This window comes from Papio anubis, chromosome 17 (assembly GCF_008728515.1).
Source record: "Papio anubis isolate 15944 chromosome 17, Panubis1.0, whole genome shotgun sequence".
NCBI lineage: Eukaryota > Metazoa > Chordata > Mammalia > Primates > Cercopithecidae > Papio > Papio anubis.
Window position 1 is genome coordinate 48,635,138 of NC_044992.1, and position 26,904 is coordinate 48,662,041.

General features: G+C 46.9%; 1 protein-coding gene and 1 non-coding gene across 2 annotated transcripts; one reads left to right on the top strand and one right to left on the bottom strand.

The window, feature by feature from the left end:
• Nucleotides 1-7,920: 7,920 nt before the first annotated feature.
• KRT32 (keratin 32) lies at nt 7,921-18,868 on the bottom strand. Its single transcript, XM_003912997.3, has 7 exons — nt 17,581-18,868; nt 16,816-16,898; nt 16,496-16,652; nt 14,992-15,153; nt 14,788-14,913; nt 13,539-13,759; nt 7,921-10,961 (listed from the first exon to the last, which is right to left on the bottom strand). Exons 1-7 carry the CDS (start codon nt 18,046-18,048, stop codon nt 10,832-10,834), a joined length of 1,347 nt encoding a protein of 448 aa, XP_003913046.2. The 5' UTR covers nt 18,049-18,868; the 3' UTR covers nt 7,921-10,831.
• On the top strand, nt 18,699-18,889 carry LOC116271169. The gene has a single exon (XR_004179604.1). It is a non-coding gene; the product is annotated as a U2 spliceosomal RNA (small nuclear RNA).
• Nucleotides 18,890-26,904: the final 8,015 nt, after the last annotated feature.

Consider the following 26,904-nt stretch of genomic DNA (forward strand, 5'->3'; position numbering starts at 1 on the left):
GCCACTGGGTGCAATCTGCATATGTTACATCTTCAAACACCCTTTTGTTACTCTCCTCTGCCTCATCACATAGCAACAAGCATCTCTATAAATCAGAGAGCCAGACTTTTAAAGTCATTTCCTTTGATTTGCTAAGTAGCGCCCATCTTTTGGCTTTATCCTCTGTCCAGATTCATTCCATGGGCTAAAAGCCATGATTTTGTCCATTCACAATACATGACGCTTGTTAGTTACTTTATAACATCACTGCTGAAGACTTGTGTGTCCAGATGACACCCCACTCTGCTCACTGGCTTGGGTCCTGGCTTGGGCTTCTACCATGTACTGTTTTGCATAATGACACTGATGTGGCGTGGCCCTTTGTAAAGTTGCTTGGTTCCACTGACTTGTATTTTCTCAAAGGAGGTGAAGGAGCGGGTGGGGATCCTAAGACTCTGTTTCTTCCCAACTCTTTAAAAAGAGTCCCTGTGCCCCTGGTGACCAAATACGAGGCCAGGTTCAGTAACAAGAAGTGATGAACACAGAGTGTGAGAGATGGGAGCCTGCCGCCCTCCTTCATTCACCTGTGTGCACAACATTCTCTGCGTGGATTCTGACTTTACACATGCCAGTCTCTAGAGGCATGAAGTCTACTGCAAATGGAGGTGAGGAGCTGTGGTCTTGGAATGCCGTTTTCACTAATTTGGATACATAGGGGCGTATCTGAACCAGTGGGAGAGAAAGGTGCGGAGCTGTAGGCTAGCACCTGGAGATTGTGCTTAACTCACAGCTTATCTTTTCTGTGTCATGGCTTCTACTGCTGGAACATGCAGGGAAGCATCTAGGGAATTGTGTCCTGTGTGGGAACATCACCCATCACACATTGCAGTGAATGTAAAGATTTATGACAAGTACTATATGTAGAGCTAGTGCTGCCACATCTCCAGGGTGTTAGAAAATGGTGTCCCAAACAATCCTAGATCAGGAAACCATGAAGACTCTTGAGAGAAGAGGCTGAGCATATAAATTTATTATTCTAGGTATCCAACTCCTGAGGCTTTGATGAATGGAAAAGGCACCCTTCTGTTCAAATTAAATATGATTTTATCTATATATGAATGTATGCTCATTTGTGATTAAGAAATACAAACTAAAGAGATATTGTTTTCTTATCAGGTTTTGATAAGTTGGATAATAGCACATAGTGTTGGCAAGAGTGTGGGAAACAAGTCCTATCCTTTCCTGTGAATGACAATCACGAGCTTCCACCTCTGCACATAGGCACAGAAACTGGGGCCCATGCATTGGGACCTGTGAGCCTCACACTTGCCTCTGATGGCATCGTTTGCTGCTCCAGGCTTCACTGCAATCGACGCACTTGGAGAGTAGCTCAGGAGGCTCACACTGCCCTGGCAAGCAATGGTGAGGGAAGAGATTCCAGAAGATGAATTGGAAAGAGTTGGAAAATCTTTGAGAAGCAAGACTGTAAGAAGGGAAGAAAATATAGGATTCTGTTTTGGCCAGAGTGAAAACAGTTCTTTGGCACAGGTCAAAGATCCTCATGGTGGAAAATATTGAAAACACTGCTTTCTGTTGCTCATTACAAACCCATGATTATGAAATATCCTGAGTCTGAAACAGCTCAGTGACCGTTCTCTGACACAGATAGATTGAGCTGTGTGGGCTCAGTCATGCTCTCTGCAAAGCCTTCTCTGGCTTCCCAGGTAGGCAGCTCTCCCTCTGCTGACACACTCCTCCCACCCTGGGAAACTGTAGCTGTATCAGAGGTGGTAGCCTCCCACCATGGACTTGGGATCTCCTAGACATCAGGGAGTTTGTCTCATTGCTTTTTCCTCTTTCATCTCCATATCCCCAGACCCTGGCACAGAGCCTGGCTGCAGAGTAGGGTTCTGAATCCATGTGTGTTTAATTATGTAAGCAGGTAATAAGAAACATAGTAGGACCAAGCAAAGACATTTGTATGCTGAACCAATGAAGTGAAATTATAGATTCTTAAGCAGTGTGGATAAATACACAACCAGAGATATGCCAGCAACTTAGCTTTCTGGGGGGAAACCCCTCCAGTTTGTAGTGTAGGCCAATTTCTGTGGTGTAAATACTCCCACGATAGCCAACTTCAAGCAAACAATACGACGTCACTGAATGTGGAGTTGGAAAGAGATGTGAAAAATCAGCTCTCGTAAGTTAGTAAGAGTTAGCTCCAGCATACCACTTGATCCCACTTTCTAAAGCCAAAATCATGACAATACATTTCTTACATAGTAATTTTTTTGATCAATCCTACAGAGAAACCAAAGGTAGATCGCATTTGATGACACAGGCAAGAGAGGAAGGCAGTATGGTCATGGTGCCACCCACAACTGCTTCATCATCTCACCAGTCACTGAGACGCTCTGGTTCCCCTCAGAGACCCACAGTCCCAGCTGCAAACTCAGGCAGCCTCTGGAAAGGGCAGAACCAGCTAGTTTAATTGCACATCACTGGGAACAACCCTTCTCTGCTCATGCAGGATGCTTCTCTCAAGTCACCCTCAACCCTTTTTCAGATAGTGACGCTGACCGAGGACAGGTACAAGCCCAAGTGAGGCACTTAGCAAGCATTAGGCAGGGATAAGCCAGCACAGAGGAGACGACGTTTGATAAAGAAAACTGTATAGATTTATGTTGGTTTTTATGTTGTGTTGAGAAAAATTACTCTCTGGACATTTTCTTAAGCTGGTCATGTCAGCCTGTAGGGCAGTGTTCTCAGAGTCTGGTTTCTTAGCCAGTAGCATCAGTATCTCCCAGGAACTTGTTAGAAATCCACATTCTCAGATGCCCACTCCAAACCTACTGAATGCAGGAACTCTGGGTACAAGGGAGGGGGCAGCAATCTGTGTTTTCCCTTGTTTGTGTGTGTGTGTGTTTTGTTTTTGTTTTTTTGAAACAGGGTCTCACTCTGTCACCCAGGCTGAAGTGCAATGACACAATCTCAGCTCACTATAGCCTCAACCTCCCAGGCTTAAGCAATCCTCCCACCTCAGCCTCCCCAGTAGAGGGGACTACATGCACATGCCACCACGCCCAGCTAATTTTTGTATTTTTTGTCAAGACAGGGTTTTGCCATGTTGCCCAGGCTGGTCATGAATGCCTAGGCTTAAGTGATCTGCTCGCTTCAACTTCCCAAACTGCTGGGATTACAGGTGTGAACCACCATGCCCGGCCACAATCTGTTTTAACAAGCCAGGTGATTTTAAAGAATGCTCAAACGTGATAACCATTGCTCTAAGAAAAGGGAATAGTCCCAGACACAGTGATTAGAAACGTCTGGGACAAACAGGCTTCCCCTCCCCTCACACCCCCTTGGAAACCAGTTGAGAACGGCTTCTACCTTTGACAGCACATCAGAATCCCCCAGGGGGCTGTCTCATCCTTACAAGGAGCCCACCCTGAATCCTCTCTCAGGGTGCACTGTCTATTCTGTTATTTAAAAAATAAAAAGGCTAGGCATGGTGGCTCATGCCCATAATCCCAGCATTTTGAGAGGCTGAGGCGGGTGGATCACCTGAGGTCGGGAGTGCGAGACCAGCCTGGCCAACATGGGAAAGCCCCATCTCCACTAAAAATACAAAAAAAATTAGCCGAGCATGGTGGTGCATGCCTGTAATCCCAGTTACTTGGGAGGCTGAGACAGAAGAATAACTTAAACTGAGGAGGCGGAGGTTGCATTGACCCGAGATAGCGCCACTGCACTCCAGCCTGGGCGACAGAGCCAGACTCCATCTCAAAAAAAAAAAAAAATCCCCTGGGGAGTTTTTAGAACTTCTGATGCCCAAGCCACACCCAGACCGATGGCCCCAGAATCCCTGGAGGTGGAGCCCAACATCACTGTTTTGTAAAGCTCTCCAGACGGTTCCAAAGAGCAGCCATGGTTGAGAAGCAATGACTTAGACGAACAAGAAAAGAAAGGATAGGAAAGGTGATACACTCAAAAGCAGCACTTTGGGGTCAGAGTGCAGATTCTGGCTTTACTATTTTCTTTTAAGCCATGGAGCTTTTATTTTCCTTTATTGGAAATAAGGATTATAAAACCCACCCTGGCAATTATTTGGGAGAATTTACGCTCCAGAAAGCAGTCATCAGTTGCTAATAAAACTACTTTTAATAAAGCAGTACAGGGTTGCAAGACCTTATCTGCAATTTTGAAATCCAAAAAATTCTGAATACCAAGTTTTCTCATGACTCATTGGTCTTTGTATAGTGTTTATCTCTCTCTCTCTCTCTCTCTCTCTCTCTCTTTCTCTCTCTCTCTCTCTCGAGACAGAGTCTCACTCTGTCGCCCAGGCTGCTGTGCAGTGGTGCAATCTCGGCTCACTGCAAGCTCTGCTTCCCGAGGTCACACCATTCTCCTGCCTCAGCCTCCCAAGGAGCTGGGACTACAAGTGCCCGCCACTACACCCAGCTAATTTTTTTGTGTTTTTAGTAGAGATGAGGTTTCACTGTGTTAGCCAGGATGGTCTCGATCTCCTGACCTCATGATCCGCCCGTCTCGGCCTCCCGAAGTGCTGGGATTACAGGCATGAGCCACCGCGCCCAGACGTGTTTATCTGTCTTATGCTCATCAAAATCCACTAAAATGACTTCAGAGACCATTCATAAGTCATAGCCATAGTTTTAAATACACTGCACAAGTCAAAAGATACAAAATAGCAGATATGTAGGCTGAACACGTTTAAAGATCTAATGCATAAGAGGACTCTTGTTAATAATAGAGTATTATATTCAGGATTTTTGCTAAATTTGTACATTATAGCTGCTCTTGCCATAGGGGTGGGGGGGCAGGAAATGGGTAACTATGTGAGATGATGAATATGTTAATTTGTTCAGGTTTGACATCTAGTAGAATCAAGGGTGATTTTGGAAATATTATAACCACTGTTGGCAGCAATCAAAAAGGAGACAAGGAAACAGCCACAGAGACAGACTGCTACATCCCAGCTGAATATCAGCACTTAGTGGAAAATACTAAATAAATGTGATTAATTTTTTAAATGAAGTTAGGTTGTTCATCCTTTCCACCACCTTGTACAGCACAGGAACTCCAAAACAAATAGAAAGGTGAGAATGCCATAAGAGATGTTCAAATATGGGGCTGTAGGTTATTCTGTGGAAGCCAAAACCCATCCCAGGAAGATTAACCTCTAGGAAGGATTCCAGGAGGTGGGGAATATCACCTGGCTTTTGAAGCTCAGCTAGAATTTGGCCATGCAAAGATGCGAAGGAGAGCATTACACATGTGAACAAACATTTTGTGAGTGACAACACAGTTTGACAGAAGCACAGGATGTTTGCAGAAGATTAGAGGGAGGTAAGCTACAAAAAAAAAGTGAGGCTGGGAACATAGCAGACTTGAATGCCAGGACAAAGAGCTTAGGCTTCATCCTATAGGTAGTGTCTGCTCCCCAGCACCCAGCACAGCGATCACTCATTGCTAGTGCTCAATAACTAGTGAGTGAATGGTGGCATGTCCTTAAATAAGGCAGGATCTGGTTTGTGAAGAAATAAATCCATATCCCACTCGCAGTCCTCTCGTCACAGTCATCAGCAGTGATGCTTGTTGAATGGAGCTGGTTGTAGAACGAAGTGCTTGGGCCCTTGACATCACAGTTGATTTCTGGCACCTTCAATCCATCTTCATGAATATTCATGGAATGCCATCTCCCCAGGCAACCCCTCCAATTCTCCCATCACCGGTCCTCAGCCCTCTCTTTCCATGCCACTGATGCCAGAGCTCAAGGTCTCATCTTACTTTTTGTTGAAGCTCCTTAATGGTCTCAAAGTGTGAGCAGTAATTGGAGCATATGTCAGGGCACTGCCGTTTGCTCCACTGCTGGCTCTCAGCACCGCCCCTCCCCCTCCAGTTCTCATTCTCCTGCTCCAGCTGCTGCACCTTCTGCAAGCAGTTGGCCAGGCACTCACTTAGAAACTGCATGATCCCCTTCCCACTGCTGCTGAGGATGTCTTCACTGAACCAGCCACAGGTGCCCATGCTAGCAGGGATGTTCCTGGTCCCTGGCAGAGGACAGGCAGAGCGACTGCTGGCAGGGCCAGGCTGGACTGACCGTGAGCCACAGGTTCTAAGGAGATGGCTACTAAGTTGGTGACTCTCTTACAGGTGGGCCCCAGTCTTAGTGCTGGGATCTACAGACATTGGGTACAGAGTTTCCAGAGTGGCTGCTGGCCACAGTCTGCCTAGAGCAAGGAGCCTTCAAAGAGTTCTTGCCAAAGCTTGGAGAGCAGGGATTTCTGCTTTAACTAGAAGCCATGGTCCTAGAAAGTTGAGTTGCAGATTTGTGACAAGGGCCAAGTGCTCAGGTGCGAGTGTTTCCTTGCCCAGAGCTTTTATTCACCTGTCATAGGAGCTTTCCCCCAGTGAATCCTCATTTTTTCTGCCATCAGAACAACCCATCAGCATTTATTCAGTCCTCAGAAGTAGCTCCCCACTTTATGAAAGAAAGGGCTGACTTTGGACTTCTTGTTTACTGCCTTCTGTTGTGAAAAGAAATGTTAAATGTTTTCTCTTTAGAGATGCCCCATTGAAAAGTTAGGCTTTGTTCCCTGAGTGACTATCTGGCATCTCTCTAGGAGTGGCATTGGCTCTAAGATGAATCGTCCTCTCCACTGACCTTCAATACCCAAAAACGCCAGGTTCAGTGGCTCACTCCTGTAATCCCAGCAGTTTGGAAGGCCAAGGCGGGTGGATCACCTGAGGTCAGGGGTTCGAGATCAGCCTGGCCAACATGGTGAAACCCCATTTCTACTAAAAATACGAAAATTAGCCAGGCATGGTGGCATGTGCCTGTGGTCCTAGCTACTCAGGAGGCTGAGGCACGAAAATCACATGAACCCGGGAGGCAGAGGTTGCAATGAGCAAAGATCACGCCACTGCACTCCAGCCTGGGCTACAGGACAAAACTCTCTCTCCAAAAAAAAATATATGAAATACAAAAAGAATATTATTTTATGATTAATGATTTTCCTGGTTATAGCCTGGAAGAGGCATATTCTTTTTTTGATCACACTCTAAAAGGTTACCTAATATAGTGGTGAGGAAAGGTTCATTCAGTGCAACTCAGAGTCCACACACGGCACCATCTCCCAGATGCCAAACCTGACTCCTAGATCTTTCAGGAAGCTGTCGCCCTCTGGCCAGTCTTCCCTGAATGGCAGTTCTGCCCATGGGCCCTCACTCCCACCCCCAGAAGAGGGTGCTTTCCACTAGGGCAGTGAGCAGCAGGGGTGAGGCCCAGACTCTTGAATAGCCTCGGGGAAAGTGGTGTCTTTGAAAAGCTCACCTATTTTTTCCAGTCCCACTCAGAGAGGATCCCTGATATCTGTGAGGGTTTCTCCAAAACATCAAACATGACAGAGGTTTTATGACTTGACCAGGGTCCTGCCTACATTTCCCTATAAACTCTTCCCCTATAAAGAGTTAATTAGATGCAAACGCTTTGATATGAGGAGAAAGTTCCTCTGAGAATCTCCATGCGTGGTACACTGAGTCCAGTTCCCAGGAGATCCTGGTGCTGGTGGGGGATAAATATCTCCCAAAGTCTATGCCCACAGCTTCATCCATCAAATAAGATACAGGCTAGGCAGGAGGGTAGCTCGTGACACATCTGGCTTGAAGTACCATCCAGAGATAGAAGATGATGGACATCACTTCCAGCAGAGGGGGTACTCCTGGCCCTGGACTGTGGGGCTTGGTTTCATATAAAAAGCTTTAACAGGCATCTGGGGAGTCAGACAGGTCTTGGCAAGTGGGAGGGACACACAGGTGTGGGAATGGGGACCCAGGTGGACTGGAACAATATGCACTGGGGAAACGGAGACTCTGGAAGTCCCCAGGGGCTCCAGGGTCCAGGACTTCAGGCCCACAACTCCTGTGCAATCACTGCTGCTGAGGCTCTGGGCCACAGCTCAAGGTCTTTGATCTTACTGAGCCCGGTGCTCAGAGAAGGAGATTCTGAGTTTGGCAGTTGCTAGTGATGCTTTTTAAGAGAACTGTATTCCCAGGAAGAAGTTTCAGCTTCTCAGAGAAAATGTCTCCCTTCTTTGGGAAATGGAAGAAAGGGAAAGGGGAAATGCGTATTAGCCTGAAATAATAATAAACCTAGGGTGCTTGGAGAAAGCATAAAGAGCTTGGAGAGACCTATGAGGCTTGGCGTCAAAACCCTTGACTTCAATTCCCACCTGTTGGTTGCATCTGTGAGCACATCTTTCCACCTCTCTGGGTCTGATATGACTCTTCTGTAAAACTGGGAAAGCAGGGTCAGATCATCTGGAAGGCTCCTTCTAGTTCTGACAGTCTAAGATAACTCTGTCCAGTAGAACTTTCTGTAGTTCATGACTGTGTTGTCCTATTTACTACCACTTAGCCACGTGTGACGAGTGCAACTCAGGTGAACATTTCAGTGTATGCAGCCATATGTCGTTAGGAGCTACCATACTGGACAGAACAAGTCTAGGATTATAGAACCAAAGATTTGATCTGTTCAGTGTGTTGTTTATCAAGCTGAGCACTTTCCAGAAAAGTTTTGCACCGGGGTTGAAATTAAAGATTGTTGGTTTGCACGCAGTTATGAGAAAATCCAATCAGTCAGAAAATCCAATTAGCCCCTCTTTCTTGATATTTCAGCTTCTTGAAATTTGACCCACCCTTCAACCAGGAACCACAGCTTGCTGAGCAGTATGTTCGTGTCCCTGCTGTCAAGCTAATGACCTTGTCTGCCAGGGATGCCTGCAGGATCATGTCTGGAGAGCCTGCAGGCAGCTTCGGGATCCAATCCATTTTTCATCATTTCTTGGCAAGGCCAGAGGGAGGATACTTAATAGAAACATTATCTCAGCTCATTAAGGAAGAACTGTGTGTTTGGAGGGTGAGGTTCAGAAAGGTGTTCAAGATTCCTGTCCCCAGTTCTCTCCTCTTTACCTGCCATGGCCAATCCATTGCCAAGTCAGGTCCATCACAGTGTCTCTTAGATTGATTCCTTATTTTTCCATGATCCCTGACATTGTCTTACCTGAGACCCCGTTAGCTTCTTCCACAGCCTATCCCCTCCTCTCAGCCATCCTGTCTGTGTTACTTGGTGAAACTTTCTAAGATGCCACTCCAGTCTCTTTGGGCTCAAATCCTGCAGCAGCCCTCCCACTGCCTTCAGGAGAGAGTCCAGAGTCCAGGCTGTTTGTGGGGTACCCAAGGCCCCCCTACCATCTGATGTCTTTCTACCATTTCAGCTTCATCCCCATCAGCCTCTCACAGGAACCCACTGCTCCAGCCAGCAAGACCCCTCAAGGCCTTCCAAGAGTGACCCCTGCTCTCTTGAAGATCCCCACGCACTTACTTGCCTATCTGGTGCCCTGTAGACCTTCTATTCAACCTCTAAGACCCATTTCAAATGCCACCAGCTACAAGAAGCCTTTCAGATCCTCTCAGCCTAAGACTCTCTCCCAATCTTGACTAGTGTTTACTCTTTCTAGGTAGGAATCTGGCAGTTAGAATGGTCAAAATAACACTGCTGTGCAGCTAGACTTGGGTTTAAGTCTTTGTTCTTGCATGTAACCTTCAACAACTGTCGTGACCACTCTATGCCTCCACTTCCATGTCTAAAATGGATACTATGCGTACCTTACAAGATGGTCATGAAAACCGCATAAGTTAATTTATGTAATATGCTCCACACAGTACTTGGTGCATTATAAGTGCTCAAGAAGTAGTAACCATTGCCATTATTATTATTATTACTGTTACTATTATATGGCTCTTATGAAGAAAGCAGTGGGGTCTTATGCACACGGGTCTTAGCTCCTCCTGTAATTCCAAGTGTTTGAATGGTGGTCATCACGTGCATTTTTTATACCCCCTGCACTCAGCTGTAGTTTGCAAATAGTGAGGACTGTGAATATGAATCTCTAGAGCCCAAAGGCCTCGATTTCAGTCCTGGGTCCGCCACTTACAAGCTGTGTGACTTTGGGCGATTTTCTTAACTTCTCTGGGCCTCGGTTTCCTCATTTACAAAGTGCATGAAATAATGGTCTCTTTCTCATGGATTGTTGCAAGGATTAAATGAGGCATTACTGACATTGTGTCTGGGAGCTCTCCCCTGGACTAGCCAGCCCCTAATGCAGAACCTGCACCCAGTAGCTGCTTATTGAAGATATTTTGAAAGAATGAATGATCCCATTGTACCAGCTGTAATGAGATTTAGGGGTGGGTTTAATTACGGTATGATTCTCAATTACAGTAATTTGGCCTAGGTTTCTGGCATGATTATCTCCCTCCTCTCTTTGTTCTTTTATTACTTGGCTCTAGAGTAATTGATTAGTTTTAACTGGTTTATGGCATGAGGCCTTTTTAGTGTACACTTCTCAAGCCTCTATGGAAGCAGAAGGAGCATAAAAATAAATATAGAATTTGCCCCTTCCTCTTGAGCCCAATTGAGTAGGATTGGCCTGTGGATGCAGCAACGTAAGTGACAAAGAGAGACAGACATGTTTGCAAGGCCATTGAGTGCAGCTCTATTTGCCAGTTAACTAACAACACATGCTCTTTGAGGCAGCACAGACAACCAGAAACATCACCAAAGAGGACAGTTCACCCATTGAAAAAAGAGGCAGTTTTGAAGTGATGAGGGCTTGAGCACCCGCTGGAGTATCAGAGCTTGTTGCAGGTGATCCACGGTCCTGCTCAGGGTCTTCCTTGCTGGCCGGGGCTGGCCCAGCTCTTTTGGTGGCCACTGAATACCAGGCTGCCCAGCCCCAGGCCCTCCAGGATCCACCAGCACAAAGGGGCTTCAGTAGCGGCCCTGGGGGCAGGGTGAGCAAGGCACGCCGACGATGCGTGGCACACAGACGGTGTGGGGCACACATGGGGAGGGCGCACACGGGGTGCAGGAAGGAGTGGAGCACGGGTTACAGGGCAGCCTGCAGGAGAAAGTCACAGAGGGACAGGATTAGTAGAGAAGGCCCACTCGGCCACAGGTCCTGCCAAGTCTCCCCTCGGATGCCTCTCAACCCCATCTACCATGCTTCCTCTGCTCAGCCTCCCTGGTCCCAACCTCCGCCATCTTTGCCTGAGTCACCTCATGGCCTCCTAACTGATCTCCCCAAGCCAGCTTGGGCCCTGCCTAACCACTGTCCACTTAGTAGCCACAGCAATCTTCTATAGTCACAAATCCAGTTATGTCCCTCCCCTGCCTAAAACCTTCAGTGGCTTCCATTTAAGCTCAGGATGAAAAGCAGCTTCCTCTGGAAGCCATCATTCTCAGCAAACTAACACAGGAACAGAAAACCAAACACTGCATGTTCCCACTCATAAGTGGGAGTTGAACAAGGAGAACACATGGACACAGGGAGGGGAACATCACACATTGGGGCCTGTCGAGGAGTGACGGGAGTAGGGAGGGAGAACATTAAATCAAGTATCTAATGCACGCAGGGCTTAAAACCTAGATGACTGGTTGATAGTTACAACAAACCACCATGGCACATGTATACCTGTGTAACAAACCTGCAAGTTCTGCACATGTATCCCAGAACTTAAAGTAAAATAAAATAAAATAAAGAAAAGCAACTTCCTTAATAGGACCTGCATGATCTTGCTCCCACCTCTTGCCCCAGCCTCACCTCATAGCTCCGTTGCTCTCGGAGCTGCAGGTACTCTGACCTTCTTCCAGCTCCTTGCAGGGACTGTGCTGCTAAGGCCACAGGCCTTATGTCCTGTGCCATACATCTCTGGAACCCTCTTCCCTCTCCACTCACCTACATTTCTTCTCTTGTTTAAGAGCTCAACTCAACTGTCACGTCCTCCTTGAAGCCTCCCCTGCCTCTCTGAGACAAGCCCCCATGGTACATGTAACTCCTTTCATCGTGATTAGTAATCATTCTATTATGGTCTGTCTCCCCTGCCAAGCAGTGAGGCCAGCAGCCAGAGACACATGCCCACCCTGCATGCCTGGCATAGAACAGGCACCTAATAAGAATATTTGGATCAGACAAAATAATAAATGAATGAAGAATGAATATATGGTGAAAGGAAAAAGGATGATCTCAGAGACTGACAGGCATGCGCTCAAAACCAGGACCAACACACTGGATGCTGGATGGAAACCCAGTAGCTCACAGAACCAACGGGAGGCCTGAGGATCACGTGCAACCTGAAATGTGTTCCATTTGCCTGGCAGTATATATTTTCTTTAATTTGTTGAAAATACTTAAGAATCAGGAGAATTTGACATTTTTAAAAATCCAGATTCTCAGTTTCCCTGGAACTATCAGAAGATCAGCAATACTGGACCTGCTTCTCACACAGTAGAAGTGGCCCTGAGGGCATGCCACTGCCTGGATTGGACAAGGCAAGAGCTTTCTGCCTTTCCACCATCTCCATATGACCCATGTCATTCATGCATGGTAATGGCCTGGTCCTTGCAAATGTTTGACACAACACTTGCCCTGAAGTTATAGATTCTGAATAACAGAGAAGCAAAGCCAAATGCGGAATAAGAAATAGCTACAACAGTCGTCAGCCCACTGGGTGTCCACGGCCCAGAGGTACCCTGCATTCAGACAGCCAGCAAGTCCTGCTGATTCTACCTGCACAGTGTCTACAGCTGATGCCTCTGCTGCCCTAACTCAGGCCCTCCCCATTGCTTACCTAGGCTGTGGCCAGGGCCTCCTGGACAGCTTCCCTGCCTGGTTCCCCTCCCTCTACTCAGTTCTTCCTGCTGCTATCAGGGCCATCTTTCTGAAGAACAGCTTTGAGCTTGAGAGACATTTACTGAGCATCTACTATGTGCCACGTACAAGGAATAAAAATGTATTATAATGTCTCTGCGTTCTAGATGTCTACCATCTAGTGGAGAAGACATGCAGTAAATTCTCTCATTTCCTCCTCAAAACAATAGTAAGGCCTTCCACTCGCCTATAAAATAAAACCCTCCCTTCCCAGCATGACCCATGTCGTTCTCCATAAGTGGGCACCGGCTGATCTTGCCTGTCCTGCTCCCCAGCAGGGCTCAATTACACAAGGCTTCCTATTGTCCTCCCGACATGCCAAAATCTCCCTTCGGAGAGCAATGGAGCTATCAGGTGAGGCTAGGGTAAGAGGCAGGAGCAGGATCATGCAGGTCCTATTAACAAAGCTGCTTTTCATCCTAAGCTCCCGACATGCCATGACCTCCAGCCACCTGTCTCCCTATCTCCCTAAACATATGGAAATAATGGGAGGGCAGATGCCCTGTCTTCCTCTGTCTTGGTGCCCTCCATAGCACCTGCCCCATAGTGGGTACTTAATGAGACAGAGTAGTCTCCGAGGGGTCTGGTTCAGGATGGCAGCATGAACACAACTGCCTGACTTCCTTCAGAGCATACCAGCTTCTTAATGGCTCCATAGTCAGGACAGGGTTCGAAGCTGATGGTCCCTCAAGGGTAGATCCAGTTGCTTCCTATAACCTCCCAGAATCCCTGCCCACATATCTGTGAGCCTCAGCTGGGCCTGCATACTTGCTGTCCTCGCTCTCCAGCAGGCTCCGGTATGTGTTGATCTCACTCTCCAGCCGGGCCCGAACGTCCAGCAGCACCTGGTACTCCTGGTTCTGCCGCTCCAGGTCAGCCCGGATCTCAGCCAGCTGGGCCTCCACGTTGGTGATCATGTACTGCATCTGAGCTAGCTGGGAGCTGTAGCGGGCCTCGCTCTCTGTCAGTGTGTTTTCCAGCGAGTCCCTCTAAGGCAACGGAAGACATAACTATGAGGAAGGGAGCTGTTTACCATGGCCTGCTTCAGAAAGAACCAAGAAGAGCCAAATCTCCCATGATACTGGGAATGAGCCCTCCCTACATCAGTCACTTTGGAAACGGAAGCCCAGAAAGGTCAAATAACTTGTTCAAGGGTAAACAGCTGGTACATGATGGAACCATAGTTTCTACTCGTAAATCTAATTCTAAATCCCTCCTTCCTTCTGCAACCTTTGTCTGGCTTCAGGCTTTAGATCTGAGATTTCCCAAGTACCTCCCTGCTGGCATCATTTAAAACAGTGTTTTCAAACCTGGCTGCACATTAGCGCCACATGGAAGCCCTCAAAAAAATACCCATGACCGGCCAGGTGCGGTGGCTCACGCCTGTAATCCCAGCACTTTGGGATGCCAGAGTGGGTGGATCACCTGAGGTCAGGAGTTCGAGACCAGCCTGGCCAACATGGTGAAACCCCATCTCTACTAAAAATACAAACATTAGCAGGGCATGGTGGTGCATGCCTGTAATCCCAGCTACTTGGGAGGCTGAGGCAGGAGAATCACTTGAACCCAGCTGGGGCAGAGGTTGCAGTGAGCTTAGATCATGCCACTGCACTCCAGCCTGGGTAACAGAGTGGAACTCCATCTCAAAAAAAAAAAAAAAAAACCATGATCAGGCCCCACCTCCAGAGACTCTGGTTCAGTTGGTCCAGAGAAGAACCTGAGCATCAGGATGGGTGATATTGAGATCCATAGGTTTGGAAGGGCAGGCTAAGCACAGAATAAGCCTTCTTGTGAAGTTGAGTTTGACAGTGTCCACCTAACCCATGTCTGATTTGAAACATCCCTCTTTGATCTCTGAGCTGGATCTCGGGAGAAACCTCCCTCCAGGAAAAGTCAACAGGATGAGCATCCACGGTGGCCAAAATCTGGGCCTCCTCTTCCTCTTTCCTGGGGACCTGCATCTATGCTCAGTGCTGCCTGGGATCCAGAGGGAGGGTGCCCACCCAGCAGCTCTCACCAGGCTGTGCTGGGCCTGCAGCTCAATCTCCAGCGTGTTGACCGTGCGTCTCAGGTCAATGATGTCTGACTGGTAGTTCTGAAGCTGCTCAGAGCTTGTAGCCACCTGCTGGTTAAGCTCCTCCATCTGCAGTGGGGGGAAGGAGAAGGCTGGAGTCCCTTCCTGGGGACATGGAGGAGGCCACCCCCACTGTGAGAGGCTCACCTGCATATTGAACCATTCCTCGACATCCCTGCGGTTGGCCTCCACCATGGTCTCGTACTGACACCGCATCTCCTCCAGCACCCTAGTCAGGTCCACCGGGGGTGCGGCATCCACCTCGATGTTAAGACGGTCCCCAAGCTGGCATCGAAGGGACCCGACTTCCTGAAAAGGCACAAGAGCTCCAGGCAAGTGCGACAATCCTATGAGCCCAGCTTACCTCCCCAGGGAGACATGAAAAGATGCAACAAAAGTTGCTAAAGATTGAAACATTAGATGGCCCCCAAGGACTGCCGTCCACTCAGCAGCATCCCAGTGCTCTTCAAACTCCAGCTGAATACCCCTGTGATGGAAACCTTACTGCAACACAACACTTCCTACCACTTTGGCAGAATCCAAGAGCAGCACCCGGGTTTGTTTGATGCATTTGGGCTAAAATGGGAAACCAGTCCCCCTAGTATTCCCAGTCACCCTCCGCGCCTGTGTTCATCCTGGGAGGAGGGTAGCAGGAGCCTGGCTTGACTAGTTAAAGGCCCGAGTTAGGGCAGCTGTCTCCCAGGCTTGGCTGCCAAAGAGGGAAAGTTGTCACTGAGGCTGCCAGGGTGTGTGATAACTTCTCATTAGTGGCTTCTTGGTGCCATTCCCAGTTCTCTGATTTGAGCGAGATGAGTCAGGCACCCGAGGGTGCTTGGTAAGTATGTGGTGACTGATTGTTACTTTACACTTAAGCCTGAGGAAACCCAGCCAAGATTCAGAAACACTTGTCCATTCAAATCCCAAGTCAAGAGGTTGAGAGTCAACCAGGGAGGAGGGAAAAAAACACCATGGCTCAGGTGGGCTTGGCAGCACACAGGTGCCCAAAGCAGAGGGCTTCCCCTCTGAGAAACTTCAGGAGATAGGAAAAATCAGAAAGTAAAGGGTTTGCCTATGGCTTCAGCTTGAGCATTTTATATACAAACAGAAGAGAAGACAAAATAAGGATGGAGGCAAAAGGAGGAGACCACTGCAGCTCTACTCCCTCTCAGAAAAGGTAGTACTGCTTCTGAGAGTTTAGCCGGGCAGAGATGGACAGGCCGTTCGACGTGAGATCTGGAACATAACTCACCCTGGCACCACTGCACCACTCTACCTCTGCTGTGTGGCTCTCGAGAGAAAACAAATTCAGTCGCCACTAGTGAGTGCTTGGCAGTCACACTAGCCCAGGAAATGCAGAAGGGAAGGGGGCTACTTTTCTGAGCATTGACCAAGTGGCAGGTGTTTCATACCCATGCCTTGAGGATTTCCATGATGGATATCCTATCTGTTAAATCCTCACAATAACCCTGCCTGAGAGTGTTGTCCCTGTTTCACAGATGAGGAGGCTCAGGAAGATTCCATAAATTGGGCAAAGTCACTGAAACAACATGTGGCAGGCTTGGGAATTCCAACCCACGCCTATCCAACCCCATACCCCACGTTCTTCCCCCTCTGCTTCCTGGGGCCACTTCAGCGGGACTTCCAGCCTTACCTCCTCATGGTTCTTTTTGAGGCACATCAGCTCCTCCTTCAGGGACTCCACCTGGGCCTCCAGGTCAGCCTTGCACAGAGTGAGATCATCCAGGATCCTGCGCAGGCCATTGATGTCAGCCTCTACTAGCTGCCGCATGGCCAGCTCCGCCTCATACCTGCACAAGGACAGGGTCAGCAACCGAGGGTGGAACTGAATGCAGAACTCAGGAAGGCCTTAAACTGCCAGCACTTTCCAACCCTCCGTGAAACTAATGGAAAGCTGCCCCAGAGCCTATGAGGACAGTACCTCCCCCGCTCCAATCCCCTGGCCAAACTCACTTTGCCCTGAAGTCATCAGCAGCCAGTTTGGCATTATCAATGTTCACGACCATCCTGGCGTTCTCTGCCTTGGTACACAGAATCTGTAGGCCAAGGCACATGGAAAGGGTTAGTTCAGGATGAGAAGAAGGAAAAAGAACCCAAATGAAGAGAAGACAGCAGCAAAGGTAGGATCCAGCAGCCCTGCAGCCATCCCTGCAGAAGTTCCTCTTCCCTGGAACTCTGGGAGATATTTAGTGAATTGCTAGTCCTAGGAGAACTTGAGATGTATTTTTTAAGAAACTGGAGCTTCATAAATTCAAATTCCCCATTTTGGATGCTCCGAGCAATGTGGAAGGAAAGAATCTCATGTCTGAAGTCACTCATGTGACAGTTCGAAGGGTCTTTGACATTTACTGAAAACTCCCCGTGGACCAGGGGCTGTTCCAAGCAGTTGACCTGCATCATCTCATCGAATCCTTTTGACAACCCCATTAGATAACGACCATTATTATCCCTGTTTTACAGATGAGAAAACTGAGGCCTGTGGAAGGGATGGGACCTCCCAAAGTCATGCAATGAGGCAATAGTAAAACCAAGACTAGATCCCAGATCTCTCCATATGAAAGCCTCTGGCTGAGTGCCCAAATTATAAAATAACCCTATGCCCTAGGGAGGTCTCTTTGTCTTGAACATAGCTTAATAAGCTAACAAGATTCCAAGCTGGAATGCCGACTAGTCCAGATCCCTTCCCAGAGAGCCTGTTCACCTCACCGCTGCCCTTACCTTCTGCTGGAGCTCCTCAATGGTCCTGAAATGAGACTGGTAGTCAGGAGTCATGGTGAGCACCTGGGGGTGAGAGGCCTCTTGGATCCTGCTCTCCAGCTCCGCATTCTCCTGCTCCAGCTGCCGCACCCTCGTCAGGTAGCTGGCCAGGCGCTCGTTCAGGAACTGCAAGGTTTCCTTCTCATTGCCATTGAAGGCCCCTTCGCGGTACCAGCTGCCGGGGCCCGTGGAGCTGGAGATGCCACTGGCTGCCCAGCGGGAACTGGCTAGATAGGTTTTGGAGAGGCAGCTGGCTGGCCGGAAGGTGGTGGGCATGCAGACAGAAGGCAGGCATGCCGTGGGCTGGCAGACATAGCCCAGGCACAGCTCAGGCCGGCAGTTCACGCTGCTAGAACAGATCGAGGCAGGCCGGGGGCAGCTCTTGAGAGAGGCTTGCAAGTTGTTGGTGACACAGCAAGCGGATGTCATGTTGGGGAGGCCCTTTCTCCTCAGCCACAGCTGCCTGGATGTCTACAGATCCCCATGCCGCCCGGGCCATTTTATGCCCTTGCAGTGAGGGGGCTCATGATAGAAATTCATCATTGGGTGGTGTTGATGTTTACACCCAGCCCAAGAGGAAGCTGCTAATTAATTTGTAATTTGGTTTCCAATAAGGAGTTCCTTTCCTCATAAAAGAGGCCAAACTTATCATTTGGCTAACGCAGAAGTCTGGGTTCCTGTCATTGATCACCATGAGAGAGCTTCAGGACACATCTTCAAAGGGTCACCTGCATGCCTGGGCCCTCATTAATAGGGAGGGCCCCCCAGGAGACCGCCACAACCCAGCCTGTGCCTCCATTGGCTTTGCCCACTGCACCCCCGCCCGCTTTAGCCCTGAGAAGCCTGCAGGTCTGTGCAGCAGTGGCTGCCTCTTTTAATGAAAGCATTCCCCATGGGAAGAGGCCTGGTTATTTAACAAGGAGATTTGTGGGTGGTAGAAACTGCCCCGATACTGGCAGCAGCATAAATCCAGCAGAAAGGAACAGGAACCTCAGAGGCTTCCTAACAGGCATCATCTTCCTGCCAGGGGGAAGAAAATAATATCAGTAGGGAGCGAATGAACTCAAGACACAGGCAGCATCACTTCTCAGCCTTTTGGCTAAGATCAAGTGTGGTATCTGTTCTTATCATTTTAATATCTGATACGTCCTCTCTCCGAGGACAGCATATTAAATGGATTTTTGGAGCAGGGAGATGGAATAGGAGCTTGCGCTGTTCACTCCACGCATCGACCTGGTATTGCAGTACCTCCAGGAATGCTGCACCCCTTCAAAAGCAAAAAAAAAAAAAAAAAAAATCCAAACAGAAGCCTAAGAATCAGGTACATCTTTCCAGTTGGACCCTTTCTCTTGGAAAAGTCCATATCATGAACATCTCCAGGTGGCAGCTGCTCTATCTTGACCCCCTCTGGACCATCCACTCAATTATCACTGCACCTTATACACAGTTGTCAAGTGCTCAATAATTGTTTGTTGAACAAACCGAGATAGAATAGTTACAACAGGTTCTACTTTTACTTTCTCTTGTGGCGGATGGGGAAGGCTCACTTCAGGATCTCAGACCTTGGAAGCAGTATGAATCTGCTCCCTTGGGAAAGCACGTTCTGTAGCCCTGGAATGAGGTAAGCCAGGAGACAGGGAGCAGATGTGCCCAACTATAGAAGCCTTGGGCATTCACTTCAGAAGGCAACGTGCTACAGCAGTGGTTTTTCAGTCCTGGCTGCAAAACCTGTGAGCTTCACATTTAGTATGTGTGTGCTATGTAGCCACTTTTTTATTCAGTAATCTTCCTGATATAATTTCGGGGTATAAGTACTTGCCTTATGTTTCACATATTCCCAGAAATGTCAGTACAAGAACGGGAAAGGGAAAATGCCACCCAGCCCATTCATTACATAAGAAAAGGAGAGCATAGAGACGCTGCCTCTGACTTGCCATGTGGCCTTGGGAAAGTCATTTTGTCTCTTCAGACCTCAGTTTCCTCATGCCAATTGAAAGGTCAGATTGAATACTCTCACAATTTGATTCTCTGTGACAACTATAAATTCCAGTACCTTGTCTGGATTACCTGTTTAGAGAAGATTATAGCATGAGATGGAAGGAAGTGTGATTGCAATACCAACTACAAGGGATGAGACTCATCAGGCCACCCTTCAGAATCGTAGCCAGCACTTGTGGAATGTATACGAATACCAGGTATGGTGCTGAGTACTTGGCATTAATTTGCCCATTTAATCCTCTCACCCAAAAACTATAATTATTATAATAAGGTGTTATCAGTGGTTCTCAAACTGTAGTTCATAGACCAGCAGCATCAACCTGACTCAGGAACATGTTAGAAATGCAAGTTTTCACCCTAGAAGAAAGCTTAGGCAATACCATTCAAGACATAAGCATGGGCAAAGACTTCATGAATAAAACACCAAAAGCAATTGCAACAAAAACCGAAGTTGGCAAATGGGATCTAATTAAACTAAAGAGCTTCTGCACTACAAAAGAAACTACTATCAGAGTCAGCAGGCAACCTACAGAATTGGAGAAAATTTTTGCAATCTACCCATCTGACAAAGGTCTAATATCCAGAATCTACAAGGAGCTTAAACAAATTTACAAGAAAAGAGCAAACAACCCCATCAAAAAGTGGGCAAAGGATATGAACAGGCACTTCTCAAAAGAAGACATTTATGTTACCAACAAACATATGAAAGAAAGCTCATCATAACTGGTCATTAGAGAAATGCAAATCAAAACCACAATGAGATACCATCTCATGCCAGTTACAATGGTGATCATTAAGAAGTCTGGTAACAACAGATGCTGGCAAGGCTGTGGAGAAATAGGAAAACTTTTACACTGTTGGTGGGAGTGTAAATTAGTTCAACCACTGTGGAAGACAGCATGGTGATTCCTCAGTAATCTAAAACCAGAAATACCATTTGACCCAGCAATCCAATTACTGGGTATATACCCAAAGGATTATAAATCTTTCTACTATAAAGACACATGCACACACATGTTTATTGCAGCACTATTCATAATAGCAAAGACTTGGAACCAACCCAAATGCCCATCAATGATAGACTGGATAAAGAAAATGTGGCACATATACACCATGAAATACTACGCAGCCATGAAAAAGAATGAGCTCATGTCCTTTGCAGGGACATGGATAAAGCTGGAAACCATCATTCTTAGCACACTAACACAGGAACAGAAAACCAAACACCACATGTTCTCATTCATAAGTGGGAGTTGAACAATGAGAACACATGGATACAGGGAGGGGAACATCACACATCAGGGCCTGTCAGGGGATGGGGTGCAAGGGGAGGGAAAGCACTAGGACAAATACCTAATGCATGCGGGGCTTGAAACCTAGATGATGGGTTGATGGGTGCAACAAACCACCATGGCACATGTATACCTATGCAATAAACCTGCACATTCTGCAAATGTATCCCAGAACTTAAAGTAAAATTAAAAAAAAAAAGAAAAGAAATGCAGTTTTTCAGGCTTATCCCAGACAGGCTGAATCAGAAACTCTGAGGCTGGGGCTAAGGTGCAGCAATCTGTGTTTAGCATGTCCTCCTGGTGGTTTGGAGACCCACTGAGATAGAGGAAGATACAGGCATACCTCAGAGATAGTGCAGGTTCAGTTCTAGACCACCAGAATAAAGCAAATGTCACCATAAAGTGAGTCACACAAACTTTTTGGTTTTTCTGTGCATATAAATGTTATATTTACACTATACTGTAGTCTATTAAGGGTATAATAGCATTATGTCTAAAAACAATGTATATAACTTAATTTAAAAATACTTTATTGCTAAAAATGCAAATGATCATCTGAGCCTTCAGCAAGTTGTAATCTTTTTGCTGGTGAAAGGTCTTGCCTCAATGTTGATGGCTGAGGACTGATCAGGGTGGTGATTGCTGGAAGTTAGGATGGCTGTGGCAATTTCTTAAAATGAGACGTCAGTGAAGTTTGCTGCATCAATTGACTCTTCCTTTCACAAAAGATTTCCCTGTAGTATGTGATGCTGTTTGATAGCATTTTAACAGTAGAACTTCTTTCAAAACTGGGGTCAGTTCTCTCAAATCCTGCCACTACCTTATTAACTAAATTGATGTAGTATTCCAAATCCTTTATTGCCATTTCAGTGATGTTCACAGCATCTTCACCAGGAGTAGTTTCCATCTCAAGAAACCACTTTCTTTATTCATGAAAAAGAAGCAACTCCTCATCCATTCGTTTTGCCATAACATGGCAGCAATTCAGTCACATCTTCAGGCTCCAATTCTAATTTCAATTCTCTTGCTGTTTCCAACACATCTATAGTTACTTCCTCTGCTGAAGCCCCTCAACATCATCCCTAAGGGTTGAAATCAACTTCTTCTAAACTCCTGTTAATGTCAATATTTTGACCTCCTCCCTTGAATCACAAATATTGACATTTAGAATACTGAATCCTCTTCAGAAGGTTTTCAATTTACTTTGCCCAGATCCATCAGAAGAATCACTCTCTATGGCAACTATAGCCTTATGAAATATATTTCTTAGGTAATAAGACTTGAAAGTCAAAATTACTTTTTGATCCATGGGCTGTAGAATGGATGTTGTGTTGGCAAGCACAAAAACATTAATCTGCTTGGACAGCTCCATCAGGGCTCTTGGGTGATCAAATGCATTGTCAATGAGCAGTAATATTTTGAAAGGAATCTTTTATTCTAAGCAGTAGGTCTCAACAGTGGGCTTAAAGTATTCAAGAAACCATGTTATAAACAGATGCACTGTTATCCAGGCTTTGTCATTCCATTTGTAGTGAACAGGCAGAATAGATTTAGCATCATTCTTAAGTGCCCTAGGGTATTCGGAATGATGAATGAGCATTGACTTCCCACTTGAAGTCATCAACTGCATTAGCTCCTAGCAAAAGAGTCAGCCTATCCTTTGAAGGCAGACTCCTCCTGTCTAGCTATGAAAGCTGCCTCCCCACTAAACTTCATCATTTCTAGCTTTTTATTTAAAAGGAGAGACCTGCACCTTTTCCTTTCACTTGAACTCTTAGAAGCCATGATAGGGTTATCAACTGGCCTAATTTCAATATTGCTGTGTCTCAGAAAATAAGTAGACCCAAAATAGGGAGAGAGATGGGGGAATGGCCGGTTGGTGGAGCCATCGGAACACAGGCAACATTTATCTATTAAGTTCCCCATCTTATCTGGGCATGGTTTGGGGTTTCCCAGAACAATTACAATAGTAACATCAAAGATTACTCATCACAGATCACCATAACACATATGATAATGGAAAAAGTTTGGCCAGCCACGGAGGCTCACACCTGTATTCCCAGCACTTTGGGAGGCTGAGGCAGGTGGATCACTTGAAGTCAGGAGTTTGAGACCAGCCTGGCCAACATGATGAAACCCCATCTCTACTAAAATTACAAAAATTAGCCAGGCATCGTGTGCCTGTAATCCCAGCTACTTGGGAAGTTGAGGCACAAGAATCGCTTGAACCCGGGAGGCAGAGGTTGCAACGAGCCGAGATCACGCCATTGCACTCCAGCCTGGGCAGAAAGAGCAAGACTGTGTCTCAAAAAAAAGAAAAAAGGAAAAGAAAAAAATTTGTATTGTAAGAATTACCAAAATGTGACACAGAGACATATAAGCACATGCTGTTGGAAAAATTAGCACCAATAGACTTGCTGGAATCAGGATTGCCACAAAACTTTAATTTGTTTAAAAAAACACAATATCTGGGAAGTACAATAAATTGAAACTCAATAAATCGAAGTGTGCCTGCATACATTTTAACAGCTGTCACCAGAATTCATCTTGCAGGAAAAAAATAGCTGTCTTTACTTAGAAAACTACATTAAGAAGATCTTGGGTTAAAAGGTGGGACCCCAATGCCCTGATTTGGCTGGTAAGACATCACAGGGAGAAAGGAGAGAAGGATTTGAAGTTCACAGGACAATCCTGGAAGGAAGGAATGAGGAGGAGAGAGATAGGAGCCAAGAGCAGGGGCTCCAGGATGATGATGAGAGGTTGTCACTGTGAGGTGAGGTCCCAAATGCCCGCATGAGCAGAGTTTTCCGTTGTGAAGGAAGGACCGGGTTTCATATAACAGCGGAATGATAAAGGTAGTAGCAGCAGCATCCAAAGTCACAGAAGACCACAGTTCCAGGCAATATGCCAGATCTGGGGTGTGTCGTGCAGATGGAGAAGTAGGGTCTGGGAAAGTTAGCCACAGAGAAAGTGGGGCACTGTCAGTTCTCAGACCCAGGTCTGGCTGATTCGAAGACTTTCCACAGTACCCCAACCTCTCTGGGGCCAGAGCAAACTATCAGGAAAACAGGTTTAGGAAGAGAAGAGAAAGGGATGCAAAGAATCCAGGAGGAAGGGCCTGTTTGAACAAAAGCAGATAGGATGCATGTCACAGCCTGGCCCAGCACTGTCTCCCTCCATTCATTCCCCCGCAGAAAACCAGAGGCTCCTTCTTTGGGGGAAAAAAAAAAAAAAACTCCAGAGAAAAGACTTACAGAAACTGAACTGAGGTGGTTGTACCATGCAAAAAGCCAGTTTGCCAACCTGCCCATCCACATAGCACCTTCTATCAGCTTTTTAGTGTCTCGTCATAAAATATAAACAAAAGGATGACCAGATACTTGAAGGAAGTTTCCGATATTAAAGACAAAGTAAAACAAGCAAACAAACAAAACAGTAAAAAAGGAAATTGAAGAAAACAGAAACAATGCAGAATCCAAAACTATATATATATATTTTTTTTTTTAAATAACCTCAGAGTGGGAGAGATGTATATCCATATAGCAGTTATAGCCTTGAAACAAGAACTAAATGTTATAAAACAAGAACAAACAGAGAAGAAAAAAAATAACTTTTTGGGAAAAAAATATAACAAATTTAAAATTTAGTTCAAAAATTTGAAATTGAAAGAGAGATAAATGGCAGAACTGAGAAAGTCAAAAGCATAATAGGGACCAGACCTGGTGGTGCTAGGGTCTATGTCAGAGCTGCCCTGAGCCCCCTGCACTCCCAACTGTGTTGCCAAAAGGTCCTCCACCAGACAAATGACCTCTCAACCCTGGCTGCATGTTCAAATCGCCCAGAGAGCTTTCAAAAATCCCAGTACCAAGTCATATCCCAGACCAGGTAGAGCAGAATTTCTGGGGCTCAGAGCAGACATCGGTATTTTTTAAAGCCCTCCAGGTCATTCCAATGTACAGGCAAGGTTGAGAACTTGTGGTTGAATGGAAACAGCGTTATAATTAAAAGCACAAGCAAATGAAGTAAATAATAATTAGAAGTAGGATTACACATGATTTAGTTGGCTACATCTTGGAGGAAGCTAGGATGGGTTTGGAAAGGATGTGTGCCACAGAGAACGCCATAAAGAACAGCGTGGCCTATACACAGCAGAGTTAACTGGAGCCCATGTGCTCCAGACAGCATCCACGTGCTGCTGGCCGCAAGGCTCCCCGCTGACTTTGCTTAGAGTTAGAATTAGATAATGAAGCATGTAACTGCATATTCACTGTAGCTGGCTTGGTTTACTGGGAAGGACACGTCAGAAATGAAACCCTGGCCAGGGAAATGTGGATGGCCAGCCTCGCAGCGATCCAGCCATCCAGCTGGAAGAGAGAGTCAGTAGTGATGACCCATCTTCAAATGCCCTGCATGTGCTGGGCAAAACATTCTCGGTCTCACTTCACAGCATCAGTGTCATGTTCTCTATTTTACTGAGGCTCAGAAAGGGACAATGACCTGCTAAAACTCCCACATGTAGTTAGTGGTGGGTGGGGATTTGAACCCAGGTCCATCTGAATCCACATTTGGAGCCCATGTTTATTGCACTAATGTCAAAGTCCCCTTCAGCCCGTCTCCTGACACCACTGAGATAGAAAAGAAAAAAAGTGGCAAGTGAGCATCATCCTGTCCCATCTCAAGGCCCCCTCCCACACAGACCAGTCCTCCCCTGGTAGCTAACACACCTCCTGGCACAGGGGGATGCTTTGTAAGGGTTCGTTGAATTAAGTGAATGATCCTCAGGTGACTACCCCTTTCAGGTGCCTAAGCCTCACCAAAATTAGCCAAGGGATTCCAAAAAGACCAACATGGATGTGGTACCAGATGCCAGGAGCAAGGTGTGGCTGGGAGCAACCAAAGGCCCAGGCCCTCTTTGCAGGGGGCTAGAAAGGAGAGGATTCTGTGTTCAAATCAGAATGAACTATATCAGATGTCCTTAAGGGACGAGGGTCTCCGGCTTGCCTTGGTCAGCATCTTCCAGCCACCTGCTCTCCCCTTGGACATGGCTACAGCTCTCTTAACATCACTGAAGCTCCTTAGCAGGTACTCTCAGCATCTTATGAGGAGCACATGCCAACTGGGAACGCACATCTTCGTTTTTAGTTTAGAAACTTTGGTCTTGGCCCTTCTCCCTTTCCCACTGGGATTAATGGAACTTGCTATTTGCCTTGCCTGTCTGGGGACGACATTCTGGACACAGATGAGAGCCTTTGGGTCAAGCTGCTGGGAGCTCTCACACCCGTCTGAGGAGGGCTCGTTGTACACCTCGCCAGACGCCAAGAGCACAGGAGCACATGCATGAGCCTCCTAAGGACAAGAGCCTTAGCATTCAGGATGGAAGCCCTAAAGGCGAGTGCACTCTCCATCTGCTTATGACGGGCTGTGGGTTGTTAAGGGGGTTGCTGAACTTGGAGGGCTGCATGAAAGGGCTGCAATGGAAGGGGGCTGATGTAAATGCACCCCTAAAAGTACCCTGGGAGGGAGACACCCTGTCACCGGTCTTACAGGGACCACAGACAAAAGGCTGATAAAGTGGCCTAAAACCCTCCCCATTATGCTGATCTCAGTTTCCATCTCAGTTCTGTCCATCCCACTCTGGGATCCCCAGGTGACCACGTATACCAAGAGGGATTACAGAGAGGTCTGGAAACACCTGGCACCACACTGGAATTGTGGAGAAAGGTCTTCACTGGGGAAGCCAAGCAAAAGCTCTCACTGTAGGCCTCTACCCACCCCAAACAGGTGCACAGTGACCCTGTCATCCAAAGGATCAAACTTGGTCACACCTCTCCCATGAGTCTGCCCAAACAGGTGCACAGTGACCCTGTCATCCAAAGGATCAAACTTGGTCACACCTCTCCCACGAGTCTGCCCAAACAGGTGCACAGTGACCCTGTCATCCAAAGGATCAAACTTGGTCACACCTCTCCCATGAGTCTGCCCAACAGTCACCCCC